The sequence below is a fragment of the Labrus mixtus genome, chromosome 14 (genome assembly GCF_963584025.1).
Source record: "Labrus mixtus chromosome 14, fLabMix1.1, whole genome shotgun sequence".
Lineage (NCBI taxonomy): Eukaryota > Metazoa > Chordata > Actinopteri > Labriformes > Labridae > Labrus > Labrus mixtus.
In genome coordinates, this window is record NC_083625.1 from 23,619,803 (window position 1) to 23,638,662 (window position 18,860).

The following is an 18,860-nucleotide window of genomic DNA, read 5'->3' on the forward strand; positions in this document are numbered from 1 at the left end:
AAGTGGAGCAGACAAAAGACAGAGAGGATGGACTTTTCTCATCATTGGGGGATTTGTAGACAGACTAGAGACACCTATTAGTGTTAAAGGAACATGTTGAAGTGGATTTTACATATTTTCACATATGTGTGACCCTTGAGTACAATTCTGAGTTTTTTAAACAGCTGGTTTTGCTTAACTCCTTACTTAAAGAAGTATTATTTCGATTCTGCTTTCTTCAGTCAGCTGTGAGTCATTATGTGAAGAAGATTTGAGATAAGCAGCACATTATAGGTCAGGACTTTCCTGCTAAAAAAAGAGAAAAATCATGGACCAGATACGCTTTGCCTGTCTGACTTAAGTTGTTTGTTGTATTCTAAATGTATCAGGGAGAATGATGATCTACAGTATTTAATTATTTTATTTACCATCAGTGCACTCAGACCTCCTGAAACTGTGACGCTATGGGATGCTGCAGAGCAAGGTCAGTATCACGGTCAAATATCAGACGCCATTTTTTTCTCTCTCCACATCCTGTTCCTCAGTTCACCAGTAAGAATTGCATGTCACCATGACGGAGTCCGTAACAGATCAATTTATTGTTAACAATCACTGTTTTGGTATAGCGTACTTCAGCAAATGGAGTAAAGAAAACACAGATTAAAAGAAGGTCTAGCTAACAATCGCAATAAAAAGAAATAAATAGAAAAGAATCCAGTTAAGGTTCTAGTAATTCCATGTTCATATGAATACATAACATCTACAGTATAAGTTAATCAATTGAAGCTACTGTATAAATACATCACCAGCATGCACAATATTGTATTATGGAGAATATTGGAGCAGTTATCATCTTCACACTGAAGAAACAGTATAATAGGCAAGTGCATTTTCTTGACCCAGAAGAAACTGAAGACAAAGGAAGTCCACAAACCTCAAATCTACGTCTAGAGCTCCCGCTTTGCATGTGCTCTGTCCCACAAATGATACGCTGACATCACTAATCGAGTCTGTGGATCCAGGTGCCGTTTTCACACATCCTACTGGTTGTTATGAGGATAGCATCGCTGCAGAATAAGGGTGGATTTGTGAAGGGTTGTTGATTTGTGTCAAATTTATCGCAAGTATTTTTATTTTTTTTAAAGTCTTTGTGTCTGCCAATCAAATCCTACAAAGGAGCCAATAGAAGTTGTTATAGTAACGACAAAACTGACAATAAGGATTAGGTGTCCAAAAACAGTTAATTTGTTCATTAATAAAGCACATGAGCACGAGAGGGACAAGCTGCACTAAGTTTACTTTATGAGTTTTGTATTTTTCGTTACAGTATGACTGTGTGACTGACACCGGACACAAAGCGAACAGAAACAGTTTATTTGATGTTATCTTCATTAACGGAGACAACCTGCTTTTCTCTCAGCCATCACACAGTGTGTTGCAAACTAAAGGTGTCGCTATGTTTCGGAATAACACGATGACTTCGACAGCCTGAAAAGCTCATCTGCAACCTTTTTCTGCTCTATCTTCATCGCTCGCTTTGTCCTTCCCTCTCTCTCTCTCTCTCTCTCTAAACAAGGCCATGACATTCAAGGTGACTCTTACATTTTCTCGCTGCTCAAGCATCAATTCCGAGTGCTCCTCCCCTCACCAAATACAATAAGACAGCTCAGCTTCATTTGCGCGATGACACCAGTCTCTGCCAGTGTGAAGGCATCATTACCCAATCGTCACACTGCAATGAACGACACACCTCTTTGCTTCTAAACTTGTATTTTGGCAAATGCTGCAGAGGCTACACCAAGGAGGGGTTTTCACGCTTTAATTAATTTTTCAAATCCTAGATTATTTCTCAAACTGAAATTGTCTTCCCTCCTCCAACTTTGTCTTCACTTTTAATATGTTGAAAAATAAAGAACAGCAGCCGAAGTTAGTACCATCGGCTAAATTGGCGGCCGATGTTCCACCACTGTCCCCCCTCCCCTCCCCCTCCCTTTTTTTTGTAATTTCTAAGAACTTTTAACTATAATTATTATTTTTTTTGTCATCATTTGTGAGCGCGCGTGTTGTGTTGTTTTGGCAGAATGAGGTTTGGGACTCTTTAGTTGTTGCCCTCTCCTCCCTCGTCGTCCTGCTGGTCGCTCGTCCACAGCGTCAAGTTGTCTCGTAGCAGCTGCATGATGAGAGTGGAGTCTTTGTAGGAGTCCTCATTGAGGGTGTCCAGCTCGGCAATGGCGTCGTCGAAGGCGGTCTTGGCCAGGTGGCACGCCTGCTCTGGGGCGTTCTGGATCTCGTAGTAGAAGACGGAGTAGTTGAGGGCGAGGCCCAGGCGGATGGGATGGGTGGGCTGCATGTGCTCCTTGCTGATCTCGTGGGCCTCGCTGTAGGACTTCTCGGAGGACTCCACCACTGCGGCTCTCTTCTCCCCCGTGGCCACCTCGGCCAGGTAGCGGTAGTAGTCGCCCTTCATCTTCAGGTAGAACACCTTGCTCTCGTGCTGCGTCTCGTTGCAGTTCTTGATCAGGAAGTTGTCGAGGAGGTTGAGCACGTCCTGGCACACGGCCTCCAGCTCCTTCTCGATCTTTTCCCGATAGGCCCGAACCATCTCGATCTTCTTCTCGTTGCCGTCAGCCGTTGTCTTCTGCTCGATGCTGGAGATGACGCGCCAGGATGAACGCCTCGCTCCGACCACATTCTTATAGGCCACGGAGAGCAGGTTCCTCTCCTCGTTGGATAGTGCTTCATTCAGCTCTGTCACCTGAAGACACAAGAAAGAGAATAGCGTGAGCTCAACAGGTATTTAAACATGTCTCAGACACATATGATGTATAAGGATAACCTACTACATGTATGTATGTTGGGCAGGATGATAATTGATATGGCGATGGATTAAATATACATTAATATAATAGAGACAAAAGGCCAGTCAGAGGCGCTGCTTGTCAACAGGCAAGGCAGGCAACAAGCCAGCAAGGGCTGACAAACTTTAAACAACAGCAATGGCTCAAAATACAGTAGGAAACCTCCCTAAGATGGCCCCATCTGAAAGCAATCACTCCCATTATACTGAAAATTGTCTCGTGCATAAATCCTGTGAAAACCTAAGTTTGTAAAAGTCACCAAAGAAAAATTAAGAGGAATTATCCGCCTGGGAGTAAAAACAAAAAAAGAGTGAGGAAAATAGAAAGCGAGACATCTTTAATTAAGTTTCTGACATCAGCAAAGAGAAGGATAAAGTACCGCCCTCCATCCATCCACCGATCTGTTAACTTCTACTTGTCTGAGGTCGGGTCGCGGTGGCAGTAAAGCGCAGTATTCAACCCAGACTTCCCTCTCCCCAGCAACGTTTCCCAGCTCCTCCTGGGGGATTCTGAGGCGTGGCCAGGCGGAATATATAATCCCTCCAGTGAACCACCTCAACTGCCTCCTTTCGATGCGAAGAAGTAGCGGCTCCCCCTGAATGTCTGAGCTCCTCACCCGATCTCTAAGGCTTATTTATAACATAAAGGTGATGAAACCTAGTTGGAGGGCCCCCAACAGACTTTAGAATTGTCATTGCAGCCAGCAGTCAGACAACAGTTTCTGCCTGCACACAATGTACACACCAGAAAACTTCAAACCATCGTTTAAGCTGCTGCGTTAAAAAGTCGATGTCTGCTGTGAAAAGTAAAAAATTGGAACTGAGAGGCACTAAAAAGGGAAGTGAAAGGAAGCTCCCAATGTGCTCTCAAATGGAGGAAGCTGTTGATAAAAATGCCAACATCGTGTCGATTATAGGGTCAGCTTGGCTTCCTCACTGTGCACCATTTGACTGCTACAGAGCGATGGAGAGATATTTTTTTTTATATGGAAATACACCTTCATAAATTCAACTACATTCCCCACATCCAGCAGCACAAACCACGCCTCAGGCTCCCTGACATCATCCTTACAAGTCGGCTTCTGATTGGCTGTCTGCAGCTCTGAAAAGCTGGTTTTGTTTTCTTTGGACGGGCCTGCGTCTGGCTGGAGGATTTAATCCTTTATACCCCACTGGGACTGTGTAGCAGGGGCATCTTTACAGACCTTTCCCAGTATAAAGCCTGTTGTAGGTTTCTTTTTTTAGGACAGAATTCATGAACTCCATGAACATACCACAGCATGGGGGGGCCCCGCCTCATTTCATGGAGCAGATCTTCACAAAGCCTATATGCTGAATGCTGCATCCATGCTTTGTTAAATACTGAGGGGATCTTATTCTTACTCTTTGCATGTATAAATAGTAAGAATTGATCCGGCTGTATTTTTAAGCTGTTTTGCTTTCACTATAATGCACAAGATAAAAAACCCCTGACATGATAAGTGACTTTTTAAAAGCCATCTGTTGGAGGAAGCTTTAACGTAATACTGGCTTAACCTTCTGTCCTCCATCCACACTTTACCACAAAAAAATCCACATTATGCAGACCTGCTTCTCACTGTCATTGAACAACTTTTGCCTTGACCTGATCTAAATTGAGACTTTACAATTGATTGAGGGACTCCCTCAGCAAAAAAAACACAGAAGCTGCTTCCCTCCTTGGACAAACAAAACTCACAAAAAAACAAACAAATGCATGCTAGCAGCAGTTTAGATACAGTGTTGCTAGCAGAGTACAAACACTGACATGCTAACAATGACTAAGATAAAGTACTGCTAATGTTTGCATGTTTAATGTTAACTAAGCTTAGTTTACCATGTTAGTCACCAACACCTGCTGGTTAGCAAACTGCCTGCCTGACTGACACGTTTATTTGCAACACCAAAAGTATTTTGTGCATATCCAGAATCTGTTTTCACACCATGGCTCTCTTTGTCTCAGAGGGCCCTTCAGCGGAAAGGGACAGAAGAAGTCCATCATGTAAAGGCACAAAACATGTGTGTAGTTTTTCTGGCCACTTAGCTTCAGTTCAGTAAAAGACATTGAAAACGTTTGGGGGAAAAACACATACGACAAAACATCATCTGGGTACCATATATGTTTCTAAAAAATGTTGTGCCGACCCCTCTGGTAGATGCTGAAATATTTTCCAAAAAACTTGTGCTAAATAATAATGTATTAGAAGAACTCACACACAGGGGAACAGGAATGCCTGTAAATTATTTAAAGGAAATCCATCCAATAGATATTTCTGTCTGGACCTAAGCAGTGTACTGTCTGACAGTCGGACATCACTATCATTGAGCCGTAATAACAAGACTCTTTTCTTTATTCTGTTGTCGTTACAGGTGATCAAGGTTGCTGTGTTCAGCATTCTGTTATCTCATGGGGTGTTTGCACTCTGCAGTGTAAGAAGGGCACCAACAGTTGACTTTCTGAACTTTTTATCACACATCAAGACAAATATCCCCTGCAGGGGAGTGCTGCATGGGATGATGCAGCATCCTTGGCACAACAGCGGAGCCTGTGTGTCAAGGACACAGACGGACTATAAAATTTAAAAGTCACATGTGAAGCAAAATACACTTCACCATGTGTGCCTAACACTAATATGTGTCCCTAGTCTGTCTAAAACCCCCCATTTAAGAGAAAAGTTCATCCTCTCCGTCTTTTGCCTGCTCCACTTTTCAGAAAATGTGTGCTCAAACAGGCCGTTTGGACATTTTCCCTTCATGACATCACAAAGGGCAGTAGCCCCTCCCCCAGGTGGGTGACACTCCCACAGCTAGGTGTTTGTTCTGCCCTCTGAGTCTGCCTTCTCACCGTAAACAATAGGACATGGAGCGAGAAAGCCCGAGACACCCGAACCCTTCCAGAGAGGGGGCGTGGTCAGACACAGCTCATTTACATATTTAAAGGTACAGACACAGAAACAGCCTGTTCTGAGCAGGGCTGAAATAGAGGAGTTTATAGACATGATCAAATACAGGATCAGAGTGGATTTAGAACAAGACACTTCACACACATGTTTTATGGGACTTATGTGCATTGGTTGAAGAGGAGGAGAATATGTGACCTTTAAAACGTTGACCTTTGAGGTGCATCACAGTCACTATGAGCTGGCCGCTGTGTCACAATGCTTTGGTTTGACTCCAGTTACACACAAGAGCAGCTAATCCATGTTCCAGTTGTAACCGCGGTCTGTATTCGTATGAACAAAGTGACTAATGACGTGTTCATCTGATGAAGTCATACAAGTCTTAATACATCTACACCCGCTTTTCATGCTCAGTGATACAGCAATCACAGTTCAGTTCAACGGACCCAATCGTCTGATTTAATCAGATAACTTGAACTGTAAAAAATAAAGGGAGTGGAGGGCAAAGAGCAAACCAGTGATGCAATCCACTGTTTCCATGGCGACTGCAAAGTCTGCTTTGTTAGTGAGGGCCATGCTATCTCAGCTGGAGACACAGACCACAAGCTGCTTTCGGCAGGGGGGGCGGCTGACGTGGCTGAAGGTATGGAGAAAGTTGCTGCACTGAGGGTGGGGCGAGTGCAAACAAGCCACTTTATATCTCACACCTTTCACTCAGCTCATACACTGGGAGGTTGGTCACTTTCATGGTGACAGGGTACGGATTATAAAAAGGCAGACAGCGTGCACATGAAACATGAAAGGCTGCCAAAAACCAAATGCAACCTTTTCACTTTGATCATGAGTCAATCTAAATCACGGTGTGCAGAGCCTGCGGATATTTACGTCAGCTTGTTGATCCGTCTGACAAATTTTGGGTACATTTAGAGTACCAAGAGGATTTACAATTTCCAACCTACCGGCTTAACTTCAAGTCTACATGCTGATATTAGCTCAAGTACAACCTCACAGAGCTGCAAAGATGAAGCATCGTCACCAGAGGAAGAATCTTTTCTAATTCTGGATAAGTTAAAAAGCTAACGCCATGCAGAGGTAGCAGGATTTTCACACCAGTCCGTCTGCTTTAATAATAGTACACAGTCCTCAGTCCTAGTTCCTCAGCTGCCCAGAGGATTAACCACATCCACTTCTACCTTGAAATACGAAAAAATGTTCAGTAAAATGTAATGTAATGTGTGATGGTAAAGTCATTCAGTCAGCTGGCCCGAGATGAATCATGCAGACTGAAGGCTCTGACACACCAAGCAGACGGCAAAGAACTAGTGGCGACGAAGGCTGCCTTTGGCGTCGCCTCAGGGCACCATTTGTCTTGGCCAATAAGTTGCACTAGAAAACACCGCAAAGACTACAGCCGACGATCAACCACCACGTACGTTCTGCTCATGCGTGAGAGGAAATAACTCTCCATGCCAGCAGGGGGCGGTAGTCCGTTGTTATGATACGAGAAGACCATTTTCACACCGCTGTCACCCACCACTCGTTTTATAGGTAGCCTACTAATGGAGAATAATGTCTGATACAAAGTTGAAAATGGCGCTGGTGTTGTCAGCCCTTGGTCTTTTAGTGGAAAAAGAAAAGAAGAGACAGAGGCGACAAATAAGGAGAAACCACACTAATGGGTGAAAGCATGGATACTACAGAGACATGCTCAAGGGGCTCTCCTGAACCGCTGATTCAACATGTCGAATCGGCCGAAAAAAGGCAGACGGGGGCCTACAGAGCCGAGCAGCAGAGAAAAAAGTAGAGCGACGGCCGATCCTTTCCAACTAGGATCTCCTTGGTGTGTCAGGGCCTTTAGACGCTACGGGTCAGAGTTACTTTTTGCTCCTTTAAGTCATGGTGTAGTGTCTTCAAAGAGACAATCTTAAAACCATGAACGCATGCAGCTCTGAACTTTGCATTGTAATGAACAGTACAGCATGGAGATGTCCACTGGCAGGACTTCTTGCTTGTTCAGTGAGGAGTGTTTCAACACAAGACGTTGTAAAATTTACAACTGACATAAATATAGAGACCTCCGTACAAAGGTCATGTATGAAGACAGGCAGACAATAAACTGACATACGTTGCGTAACGACCCGATTTACAAGCACCAGAGAATGTCACCCTGCCCCCCCCCCATTAGTCATTACTGGAGCACCACTCTGTACCACAGCCCATTAAACTACGATTAATGTAAAGCAGTATGTGACCTACAGCCAATGCAACAATCGGAGTAGGTCAGTGTTGGAGCAACGGAGAGGTCAGGAAAACAAGGCTGTGATAACATGGCGTCCATTGTTTCAGAGGGCTGCGGGTTGAGCAGAAAGCCCTGACGGAAGCTGTGGTGCCGGGATGACAATGAAGCCTTGTCTGCCCATAAAGCTCATCAATCGCGCTCGCTCTCTCGTGACTCATCCTCGCACAAGGCAGTCAAATTTTCAAACAACGGAGTGTTAATGCAAACAAAGGCCGGGCAGGACAATCAATAATTTCCTCTTTGACAGCTCTGTGCAGAGACTGAGAAAAGGCAGCAGGGCTGGGACAGTGAGAGGACACTGTATGTTGGACAGAAGAAGAGGTTGGCTTGGACCTCACAGCCTTCTGTCTTAACATCTAACAGATTCATATTTAGAAGGTCGGCCACAGCACCACAGCTTCACCATTTCCATCAGGCTCCACACTTTCCCCTGCTCATTTTCTTTAACTCCTGTCTTCTCTCCCCTGGTGTGACAACCCCCCCCCCACCACCAGCAGAGCACAAAGGCGTCGTGGATGACCTGACGTCACTGGGCGGCGGTGTGAGTGGAGCTCGAGCCTGGTGCGAAGAAAAGGAGGGTGTTGTGTAATAATGGTGGAGAGGGAGCTTCAAGTAGCTCCTTGTTGCTATGCCAACACATATGTCAGTAGGAGTTTTTCCCTGTGATTACAGCTGATAGAGAAGATATTGGCTCCTGATATTATATAAACACTAGAATATTTAAGTCAGGACTTCACAGAACATGTTCTCTGTTTTCTAACTAAATGATAAGATGAAGAAAAAGAAATGGAGGTCGTACGACGTGCCCGAGAGTGAACGGAAAAGAACATTTACATGCTGGTGTAAAATAGTTCTACAAGTATGGATGAGTTCACAATGCAAGGTTGTTGCGTTCGGCAAACCTTAATCTTATTTATCCGCATTCTTCCTCGTCCTCTTCTGGTTTCCCCTTTTTGGAATGACGACTACAGACTAGCGCCGCCTGCTGGCAGTGGTTCCCAAAGTGCGGGTTGGAACCCCCCAGGGGGTCACGAGCACGAGGAGGGTCGTGAGATGTCTTCCAAAAAACGTTTAGCCATTATGTAGAAAAAAAATAGAGTAAGTAAAAAAATAAAGTAATAAAACCATTTTCATTAGTAAAATGAAAATTAAATGAATGTGTAAAAGTACTTAAAATGTAAGAAACGATAGCTCTATTCAGACTGACGTTCCAATGTTGAGATATTTACGCCACTGTGACGATTCGCCTTCGTTACGCCGAGGCGTAATAAGGGACGAAGACATCCCCCATCTGTACCGTCTTCAGAGGTAGTAACAGAGGCGGATCAGCGGAGTCAGCCGGTAAAGGCAGCGCTGTGTGTGTGCGCATGTCTGACTGTGTGTGTGCATGTCTGACTGTGTGTGTGTGTATGTGGAGCTCTGTGTCGTGCTTCTGCAACGCCGAAAAGCAATGTGGACGCCGTTGCTAAATCAATATGAACGTACAAAGACGTGATGACACCTGTGCAGTCTGAAAGGGGCTAGTGTAGATGCCTTCTGCTCTTTACACATAAACATGAACACACCTGTGTGTCTGTTTATTAAGTTCTCTTTGTCCACACAGCGCTAAAGTCTAAACATGGTCAATACTAACTATTATTTAAGGCTGTTGTATTCTTTTGTGTTTCCAGTTTTTGGATCGGCCTATTGGTGCGTGTGCGTGGCTAAGTGCTACATTATGTCCCTCAACCACCTCCAGGGACTGTGGGGGTCTCCATGTCTCTGGCACCTTTAATTTGGAGTCGAGCTGAAACATTTGGGATCCCGGCTTTAGAGGTCAGCACCTCCTTATTCACTCTAATTACAACACAAATAAGACTACATTGGAGAAATAAAATGCAGAGTGACAGTATTATGATTTCTTTAAAGTCGTCATTTCCAGCTCACAGTCTGGAGCGTCGGCACACTCATCATATGCTGACTCCTGGTGTTACTAACAATCGCAGCACTGAGATCATTGTGTCATTACTAATATGTAGTCATACTCTGTCTCAGGACCTTTTAGGGTTGTTCCATCTTCATAACATCCTGATCTTCTCACAGTCTCTGTTCATAATCCTTGACATTCACTCAGAGGCAGGAAACCCTGATCAACAGGGCCACCATCATGGAGCCAAAGCCATAACACGACGACCTCAACCATAATTCTACAAACACAAAACATGCAATACATGACCTAGGCAGCATATTGCGAGCCAGAAAACTCCCACCAAAAACTCCCTTTGAGAAGGTACAACAGAATCCCTCTGTGTTGACAACATAAACAGTTTTCCCTGAAAGCATTGGCCTCCTGACCGTCATGATTGTTTACTACCACAGGGTATAAATAAGGGAAATGGACACTGCTCAGTGACTGTCTCCACAAAACACAAAAATGTAAGGTCACTTGATTCACTTCTCTGGGTACAGAAAGACACATGACCTGCAGCCAGATCTCATCTCATTCTCTTGATCTATTGACAGAGTCGATGTTGGATTTCACAGCGTTCAAACTGAGCTCCTCCTCTCGGGCTCATCGTCCAGCAGAAGCACACACTCACTGCAGGATGTAGCGTGTATACTGCTTACTGCTTGTACCTACACAGCAAGCTGCCGCACGCTAGCACAGGCTAACGGCCGGTGTTTGCTACCCTGCATGTCCAACAGAAAGCAGACTCTGCATCCCTCGAGGAAAAGCCAACGCAAGGATCACCCTCGCTTTGGGACCAGGTTTATCTGCTTGTAGATCATTATGACTTTAGTTTCTCATCTTTGCCGCTACGTCCACGTCCGTCATATTCGCCGGGTTGAACTGTGTCCAATCGCTGGAATGTATCCACTCCCAGTCTCACCGGGACGCTGTCATTGGCTGAAAGAAACACACCAGCTCCCTGCCCAGAAACGTCCCGAGTCAACCAAAACAAAACCAGAACAGTAAAATCCAGTCAAGAGGACAGGGTCTCTGCAGACACAGTCACCACCACACATGTACGGAGGCCCAGAAGGGACAGTGGAGCAGCTTTACCTTTTCTTTAAAGTTGGTGCTGTAATCGTGTCAGGTTCTCATAAAGGAACAAATAAATGTGTTGTTTTTGAGAGAGACACACCTAGGAGAGAGGAAAGAACATTCTCTACATAGACACCAGTCTGTAGAAGACTTTGAGCAGAAGCAGCTACATGACTACTCCCTACTTATTCCTTTTTTTAGCTTCCTCTCGTCTTCTCCCTCATTTCCTTTGAGCTACATCACAACTGCAGGTCTGAGCAGATGTGATGTTTTCATAAAGGCAGCTAGCATTTATGTCCGTGCACTCCCTGACAGTGACTCAGCAAAGGAAAGACAAGATCACAATAAGCGGATGACAGAGCGATGATAAGGCGCTGCTGAACCTGGAAGCAATAATGGTTCAGTTCTGCACATATTGCTGCAAACATAAGTAACGCTCTGCGACATTGTGATATGATGAGCCTTATTATGTTGCATGTAGGTGGGTCGTGTGGGCGGTTTTCTGTAGTGTCTTTGTGACTCATCTCTGAGTCAGGGCTCATTTCGGGACATCCTGATGTATCCTGAGATGACATTGGGCTGCCTTCATAATTGGATTGAGGTTCAGGGGTATGTTCATACGACAGAAATGAAAAAAAAGGAGTTGGACGCTTCCTCTGCCCTCTGGACAGAAGACAAAACAAGCGGGATGGTTGGAGAAGAAATAGACGGATATTTTTCCTCATTTCTAGTTAAGAACACAGACTGCAGTGATTTATATCTATAGCCTTCAAATGAGACACATTTCTATAAACCCTCACAAGCATGGAGGACTAGAAGACTAGGGCTTTCACACTTGCAGAAATCTCCTGATGTTTCCAGGAGGAGCTGCATGTGTGAATGCAAACAGACAGGATTTTTCACTCAGACTTTATCCAGAGTTTCTCCCTCCAGCCTCCTAGTAGTCTGCGTGAGCTGATGTAATCTGGGGAGTTGACCTCGAGCCAATAGGAGAGATGGTGGTGACGTTTACATCCTGTGACTGGAGTCAGTACATAGACTGTCTGCACGCCACCGCTATGATCTCCGTGCTCTAATGAACCTGCTGCATTATGTTTCCTGTTCTCCAGTATGTTCTTCTCCACTCTTTAGTTCACGTTGTGATTCTGTTGGACTACACGTAGTGTTGATAGAAAGACAAATATTCTCATTATAGCGTCGTATAGAGGACTCTGTTGCTTCTTCTGCATAATTTTTTTATTTCACGTCTTACCTCAGGAGACCTCCTGCCCCCCTTCCTGTCTGACCGGGAGCCAGGTCAGCAGAATTTCGGGAGCAGTCCTCCTGAAATTAACTAGATATTGTGTGAAAAAGAGCTTCATTTAGCTGTAAAACATCTCCTATGAGATGCAGCATCCCACTCACACCCATTCACACTACAGAGATTCACATCAATCCCCCACACACACACACACACACACACACACACACACACACACACACACACACACACACACACACACACACACACACACACACACACACACACACACACACACACACACACACACACACACACACACACACACACACTGTTTTTATTGAATTATGTCCTGCAGCTATATTAAGACACAGGTCGCCTGAAGATTTGGTCGTTGGAGCAGCCCGAACTCAAAGTTGATAAAAAAATAAAATGATTATGTTTCAGTGCTTCGTGTCTCTACCAGATTGTGTTGTTTCCCATAGCAACGGACCAATCAGATGCTGTCGTGTCAGACTTCAGGGTAGCAGTGACAGTGATGGTGTTGTGATGGGTCACATTTGGATCAGTAATTAACGTGCTCTCAATCCCACAGCATGTGATTGGTTACCCGGAGAGAGAGTAGGCAGAGTCATTGCGATATTAACATGAAATACAGTTTTTACTGATCTCTGCTAGCTTTGCAAGTAGCTGGATACTATGACTGATCAATGAATCTACATGACGATCAACGGGTCTTTACACCCACGGAGCCATTTCTTACACTTTAACTGACTAATGTGATGCACTTTGATTAACTGACACAGAGCTACATGGCAAACGTTACATAATGTAGTCAATGCTTATAAACATGCATAATAGAGCGCTGCAGGGATGACAGGTATTTTCAAGTTAGCATCACGCCAGTTCCATTGACGGAAAGCCTTTAGGTTTTTCCCCCATGGGTTTTTGGATCATTGCTGAAAATAAGAAATGAGAAATAAAAAGTTGATGACAAGATATGTTCATCAAGATAAACTTCACTAATGACCACTACCTTCAGAATGTCTGAATCGTTAACGCAATCGGCGCAAGTTAAATGCTAATGTCAGGCTACAACTACAGAGGAGGTGGACAAGTTTCCATGTTTGGCCTGATGACGTTAAATGTTTCTGACAAACTCTGGAGTCCTAGTTAGCAAAGACATCCAGCAGAAGGAGAAGTTGCACGGGTGGTTGAGTGTGTGTGTGTGTGTGTGTGTGTGTGTGTGTTTGTCACAGCTATCTGAAAAGTTAGCATGTGTGTTGACATGAGTTCATTTTAGTTAAAAAAAAAAGACTTTCGACAGAGTCAGAGTTTGTCACTTCTTTACAGAAATGCATCGACTCAGAGGAAACGTATTTCACCTTCCGTACTTGCAACCGCCATCTTGTTTTAGTCAGTTACCAAAGCGTTTGATCACGTGTGTGAGGTTTGAGACGTCGATGAAGAAGTGAACGGTCTGCCAGCATTGATAGAATTTAGATTATTAGTTTGTGTCTGATGTTTCTATGGGATCTGGATGTCGTAAGCTGACACTTATAATACCTCTTAGTGAATATCACAGAGAAATGGGTCAACCCTACATCTGTTCATCTGAATGGGACATCAGCCTCCATTCACAGGGGGTATCTTTACAGACCCATAAACAGAATCGAATGAGATTTAGGACGCACACACTTCCGGATAAAGAAGGATGGGACTACGAGTACATTGAACATGAATGTGCGGTCTGATTATGAATCATGAGGCGCAGAGTGAAATCAACTGAAGCTCTTAATGTGGAGATACTTTATACGATCTAATCCGAGATGTGTCTGTAAGCCCCGGTCGAAGTGAACAGTGATGCTCGTGGATTAACTTGTTAAAAGCAGTCAAATGGGGTTCAACATGCAAACAATAGAGTACATCCGGGTTTGTATAAATGAATGTATATAATAGCAGCGCTTTGTTTTGCACCAAAACAGGGGAGCGCAAGAGAAAAGGAAATGCTCCTTTTATTCATTTCAAACAGAACCCAAAATGAGTGGAGCGTTCGGACGCTAAACAGCTCTACAGCATGCATTTTGGGTGCATGAATACTAGTTTAATAATTAAGGTTTATTAGATACAATGCAAAGATTCAAATGTGACTATATAAGGGCGGAGGCTCTGCACCCAAGTGAACATATGATGTCATGGAATAAGTTATAAATACTGTAGGTACCGTACGTTTTTTTTAAATATAAATATTCAATACTGAAAGTCAAGTCACTTTGGGACTCCTTAAAAGAAACGCCTCATCAAAGGTCAACTACATTTCAATAGATCAGGGAATGTGGCTTTCCTTTAAAACACAGTGCAGACTACACTTGGTCATTTTTTTAAACAAAGGTTTGCAGAAATCTGTTACCTGGCTAATGTAACACTCTCAAGGTAAAACCAAGCAGCAACCTGCAGGAAGTGCAAAATCCTGCAGTTCCTCGAGTGTCCACTAGAGGCTGGCTGCAGAAGCACAGGAAGTCACATACACACCCATTCAAAAAAGCCTGTTTTTACAGCAGAGATGAACATGTTTACAGCCTGGTTCAAAAAACCAAACAGGTCTGATTAGATCACGTCTCGATCAGCACACACTGTACGGGGGGTGAATGTTTTGATGACTCATCAGTTTTGATTTGATGAACGATAAGAGTTATTCACAATAAGACGTGTAGCTGACCTGACTGACAGGCGGGCGCGGTGTAACGGTTTGTCAGGAGGTTTAAAACCTGCCTCAGCTCCAGATCTCAGCCTGTCATTAGGTTGACTGAAAGTTAGACTGAGTCAGCATTTCCAACATGGAGACCGCCATCGATGGGACTCCAGCGCCCCCTGCAGGAACAGCTGGGTGACATTTATGTGTAAAAAGCATAGACTGTAAATATTAATGGACGACGCCAGAGTGACGTCAGCCAGCTGTTAAAATGGCTTCATTCTTCAAGACCGGAGGTTACCACTTGGTAAAAAACCTGCATCCCATTTTGATTTTGAGCCAGTCAGAGGTTTTAATGCTTAAAGGCACGCATGAAGAAATATAATTTACCACACAAAACAAGACAACAGTCAAGACCGGCTTTATATGCAAACTTCTTCAGCTAACTTCTGTTGCTCTTTGGAGCTCTAAGAATACAAAAAGAAAGATCCATTGATCGTTTTAAGTATTTTAGTTTCTTTCTTTGGATCTCTAAATCAGTTATAAACATTTACACAATATCTAAATTCAATTCATAAAGCTTTCTTTCAGTTAGACGTCCTGAAGCTGCAGGGCGCAGAGGGCCTAGCAGTTACCTCGTGCCCCATGTACGGCCCAGTGGGCAGCCTGGGTTCAAGTCCATTCACGGCACCTTTTCCTGCATGTTATTCCCCACTCTCTCTGTCTCCTGATTTCCTACTTCATTCTCTGTCCTAAAAATATACATTTTTTAAAAGTAGTCCTGAAGCTGATTTCTATCTCTTCTACTGCTGGTGCAGGGTAAATTTATTTCTTGGTGATCCAGAAATATCTAGTGTTGTACTCTGCAGGTTAATGTGAGAGGGAAAACAAAATGACACGACGAAAGACAGAATCAGGACATGCGGGGTGTAAGGCTGCTCAAAAACCTGTGATGTCTCACACAGCTCCGAGAAAATAAAATGTGCAAGATGAGGGGAATCATGACAAGTAATTCCTGCAGGAACATGTTCTGCTAGATGTTAAAAATAAAACTTCTCAATAACGGCTATGAGAAAAAAACAGAGACAAACATTTCTGTCTTAATATTAAGTCTCCTCTAGCTACCAGAAAATGAAGAAAATGTCCCAGATAACGCTGATACCTTCTACGTTTAAATAAATGAAAAGAAACTGATGATGTGGTGACAGCAGTCCCTCACAAAGCATTTATGCTGCTCCTGATTCCTGACTGTGAAAGAGGGTTGTGTGTGTATGTGTGTGTGTGTGTGTGTGTGTGTGTGTGTGTGTCCAAAGATCCTGGTTATTCGCTTCATTTGCCACCGGCGTGGTTGCTATGTCTGCAGTGATAAGGGATTCCCCTGAACTGATGGGCGAGGCAGCAGACACACCCCACTGCCCGGTGCTGCAGAGACACTGGCTGGGTGAGGGGCAGCTCTCGCTCTGACTCGGCAGAAAATGGGAAGGGGTGGAGCTGCCCCCCCCTCCCCCCCCTCTGGCATTACCACCACAGCCCCGGTCCTATAGAGAGCAGGTTTTCACAGCGTGGCCCTTAAACACGCTGACAGGTTACTTCTTCACTCTTGGAGTTGAGGCTGAAAAAGTAGCTTCTTCTAACATTTGTTTCGTACTCTATTAAAAACAACTTTGACACAGCATTGGCTCACACTGTAGCTGCTGCCTTGTTAGCGGAAGCAAATGTAGATATGTAGTTCTCATATTAAAAGGAAAGATATGGGCATTCAGGAAAGGCTGCAGAGGATCTGTACATCATCACTTAAAGGTCAGTATCACAGACTCTAGATAAACTCCCGCACAGATATCCTATTGAGGCCTTTCTTTCCTCCCTCTCCTTCTCACACTGCACAGCATCTCTCCTGCCAATCCACCCGTTCCTCTATCATCGTATTGTTCCTCTTAGTGCCCATACCGGAGAGATGCAGCCTTTGTGGGGCTGTGATAAAACACTGCCCATGAAATGGTGCACTACGGGTGGGCCTGTGCTGCATCTTGGCAGATGCTGCGGCACGCCTCTGTGTGGGAACCTGCTGGAAGAGGTCGAGGACGCAGGGATGCGGTTGCTACACACACAGCATCGATGAACACAGGCGGTCCCTGGTGTTATGCACATTGCACAAACACTTAAAAAAAAAAAAAATAGAGACATTTTTGCTGCAATATGACACCCAGAGAGCGAAAGAGAGAGAGAGAAAGAGAGAGCGAGCGAGAGAGAGAGAGAGAGAGAGAGAGAGCCTTCTAGAAAGATTTCTGTCCACCGACACCCACGTCTGATTGAAAGGTGAACGCTTCGTAGGTTTTTTAGTGCGCTGCTTCTGCGCAAATCGATCAACCTTCAGCCAACATTGCCTTCCCGTCAATGCGCCAACGTGGAGCAATACGAACACCGCTGCCAGTTTGTCTTCCAGCACAAAGACGAAGAGAAAAAAAAGGAGGTTTTTTTTCCAACCCTCTGCAAATCAATGGTGCTCAGCATCATGTAAACCGGAACACGACCATCAGCCCAGCCTGTCACTCTCATCATCATGGTACCACCTATAGCGCGTCCTCGGCTCGGCCACTATGCGCATCTTTTCACAGGACGTCGATTCTCCTTCTTTATTAACCGCATATAGAATCAAGAAAGTGGGTTAAATGGCGCCTCGTCGACATGTAGCGCTTTATTTCTCTCTGTTCTGTCACAATAAGTCAGCCTGGTGGTCGTTTGTAAAGGAGTCTGTGGAAAGGCACCGCCCCAAGATCAAACAGTCCGCAATTCAGACAACCACAATCCAGCGCGGCACAACGCCAACCACAGCCGACACTTACTGTACATATCACTGGTTTTAATGGTTACCTTACAGGGTCCAAAAGGGTTAGACTATCTCTGACATGTAAAGACATTTAAAGGGTGGGTAGGTGGACCTATAGGCTTCACGGGCCTTGCAGTCCTGTTCAAAATGATGTTACTCAAACGGCATTATAACAGCCTCTCATCCTCACCATAGTTATCTCTGTCTCACAAATGGAGCCTTTAATCATAACTTTAATACACCATTTACACCATTTTTGTCCGCTTAACTGGGAATGCTCCCTATCCCAGTAGCAGCCTCCTTGTCTGCGTCTTTCCGTCCCTTGTGCCAGCTTGGCTCATCTCTAACATGTCTCACATTTACATGCAGATAAGTGATGATATTATCAATACATGTGTTTAAAGAAGGAGGCAGGGGGGGGGGGGGGGGGGGGTTCCAGAGGAAGCCTACTTACCGATTTCATGGCAGCTGCCATATCATCGTACCTCTCCGCCTGCTCGGCCAGCCTGGCTTTCTGCACCAGTTGCTCGCGGTCTACCATTTTTAAGGAGCGTGTGTGTTGCTGTCCTGTCTGTTTCGGAGCTAAAAAAAAATCTAATGTAATAATATGAATGTTTTAATGCAGAGGAAAGGGTACCTGCTCCTCTCGCTGCAGCTGCTGCCTGCTGTCTGTGTGCCTGCCGACGGGACACCCCTCCCCCTCCGAGCACTTTCCCTGCGATTGTGTCACCACCCAAAAAGGCGTGTCTTCAGCGAGTGATGTAACGAGCCTGGCAGTCCAGGGAGCATGACAGCACAGCCTGTCGCCCCACACTTAGGCAATGTAGGGTTCACACTTATTATATCAGACAAAAGGAGGCGACTTCCTATAAAGATAAGGTCATATGCAGTGGCGATTCTAAAGTTTGTTGGGGCCCTATAGGCGTAAATGCACAGTGGGGGCCCCTCAAACCAGCGTTTATGTTTTATTACAGGGATGGCTGGTGCTGTCTTTCTTACACAGTAAAGTTAAGGTGAATTATT

General features: G+C 44.6%; 1 protein-coding gene across 2 annotated transcripts; it reads right to left on the reverse strand.

Annotated features, from left to right (window-relative positions):
• Positions 1-559: 559 nt before the first annotated feature.
• Positions 560-18,542, reverse strand: ywhag1 (3-monooxygenase/tryptophan 5-monooxygenase activation protein, gamma polypeptide 1). Of its 2 annotated transcripts, XM_061055924.1 has the most exons (3): positions 18,292-18,542; positions 2,089-2,734; positions 560-1,546 (listed from the first exon to the last, which is right to left on the reverse strand). In XM_061055924.1, exons 1-3 carry the CDS (start codon positions 18,376-18,378, stop codon positions 1,434-1,436), a joined length of 846 nt encoding a protein of 281 aa, XP_060911907.1. In that variant the 5' UTR covers positions 18,379-18,542; the 3' UTR covers positions 560-1,433. The 2 variants fall into 2 exon arrangements, with proteins under 2 accessions (XP_060911907.1, XP_060911906.1); XM_061055923.1 differs by having other exon boundaries at positions 560-2,734; positions 18,292-18,541.
• Between the last annotated feature and the right edge of the window lie 318 nt (positions 18,543-18,860).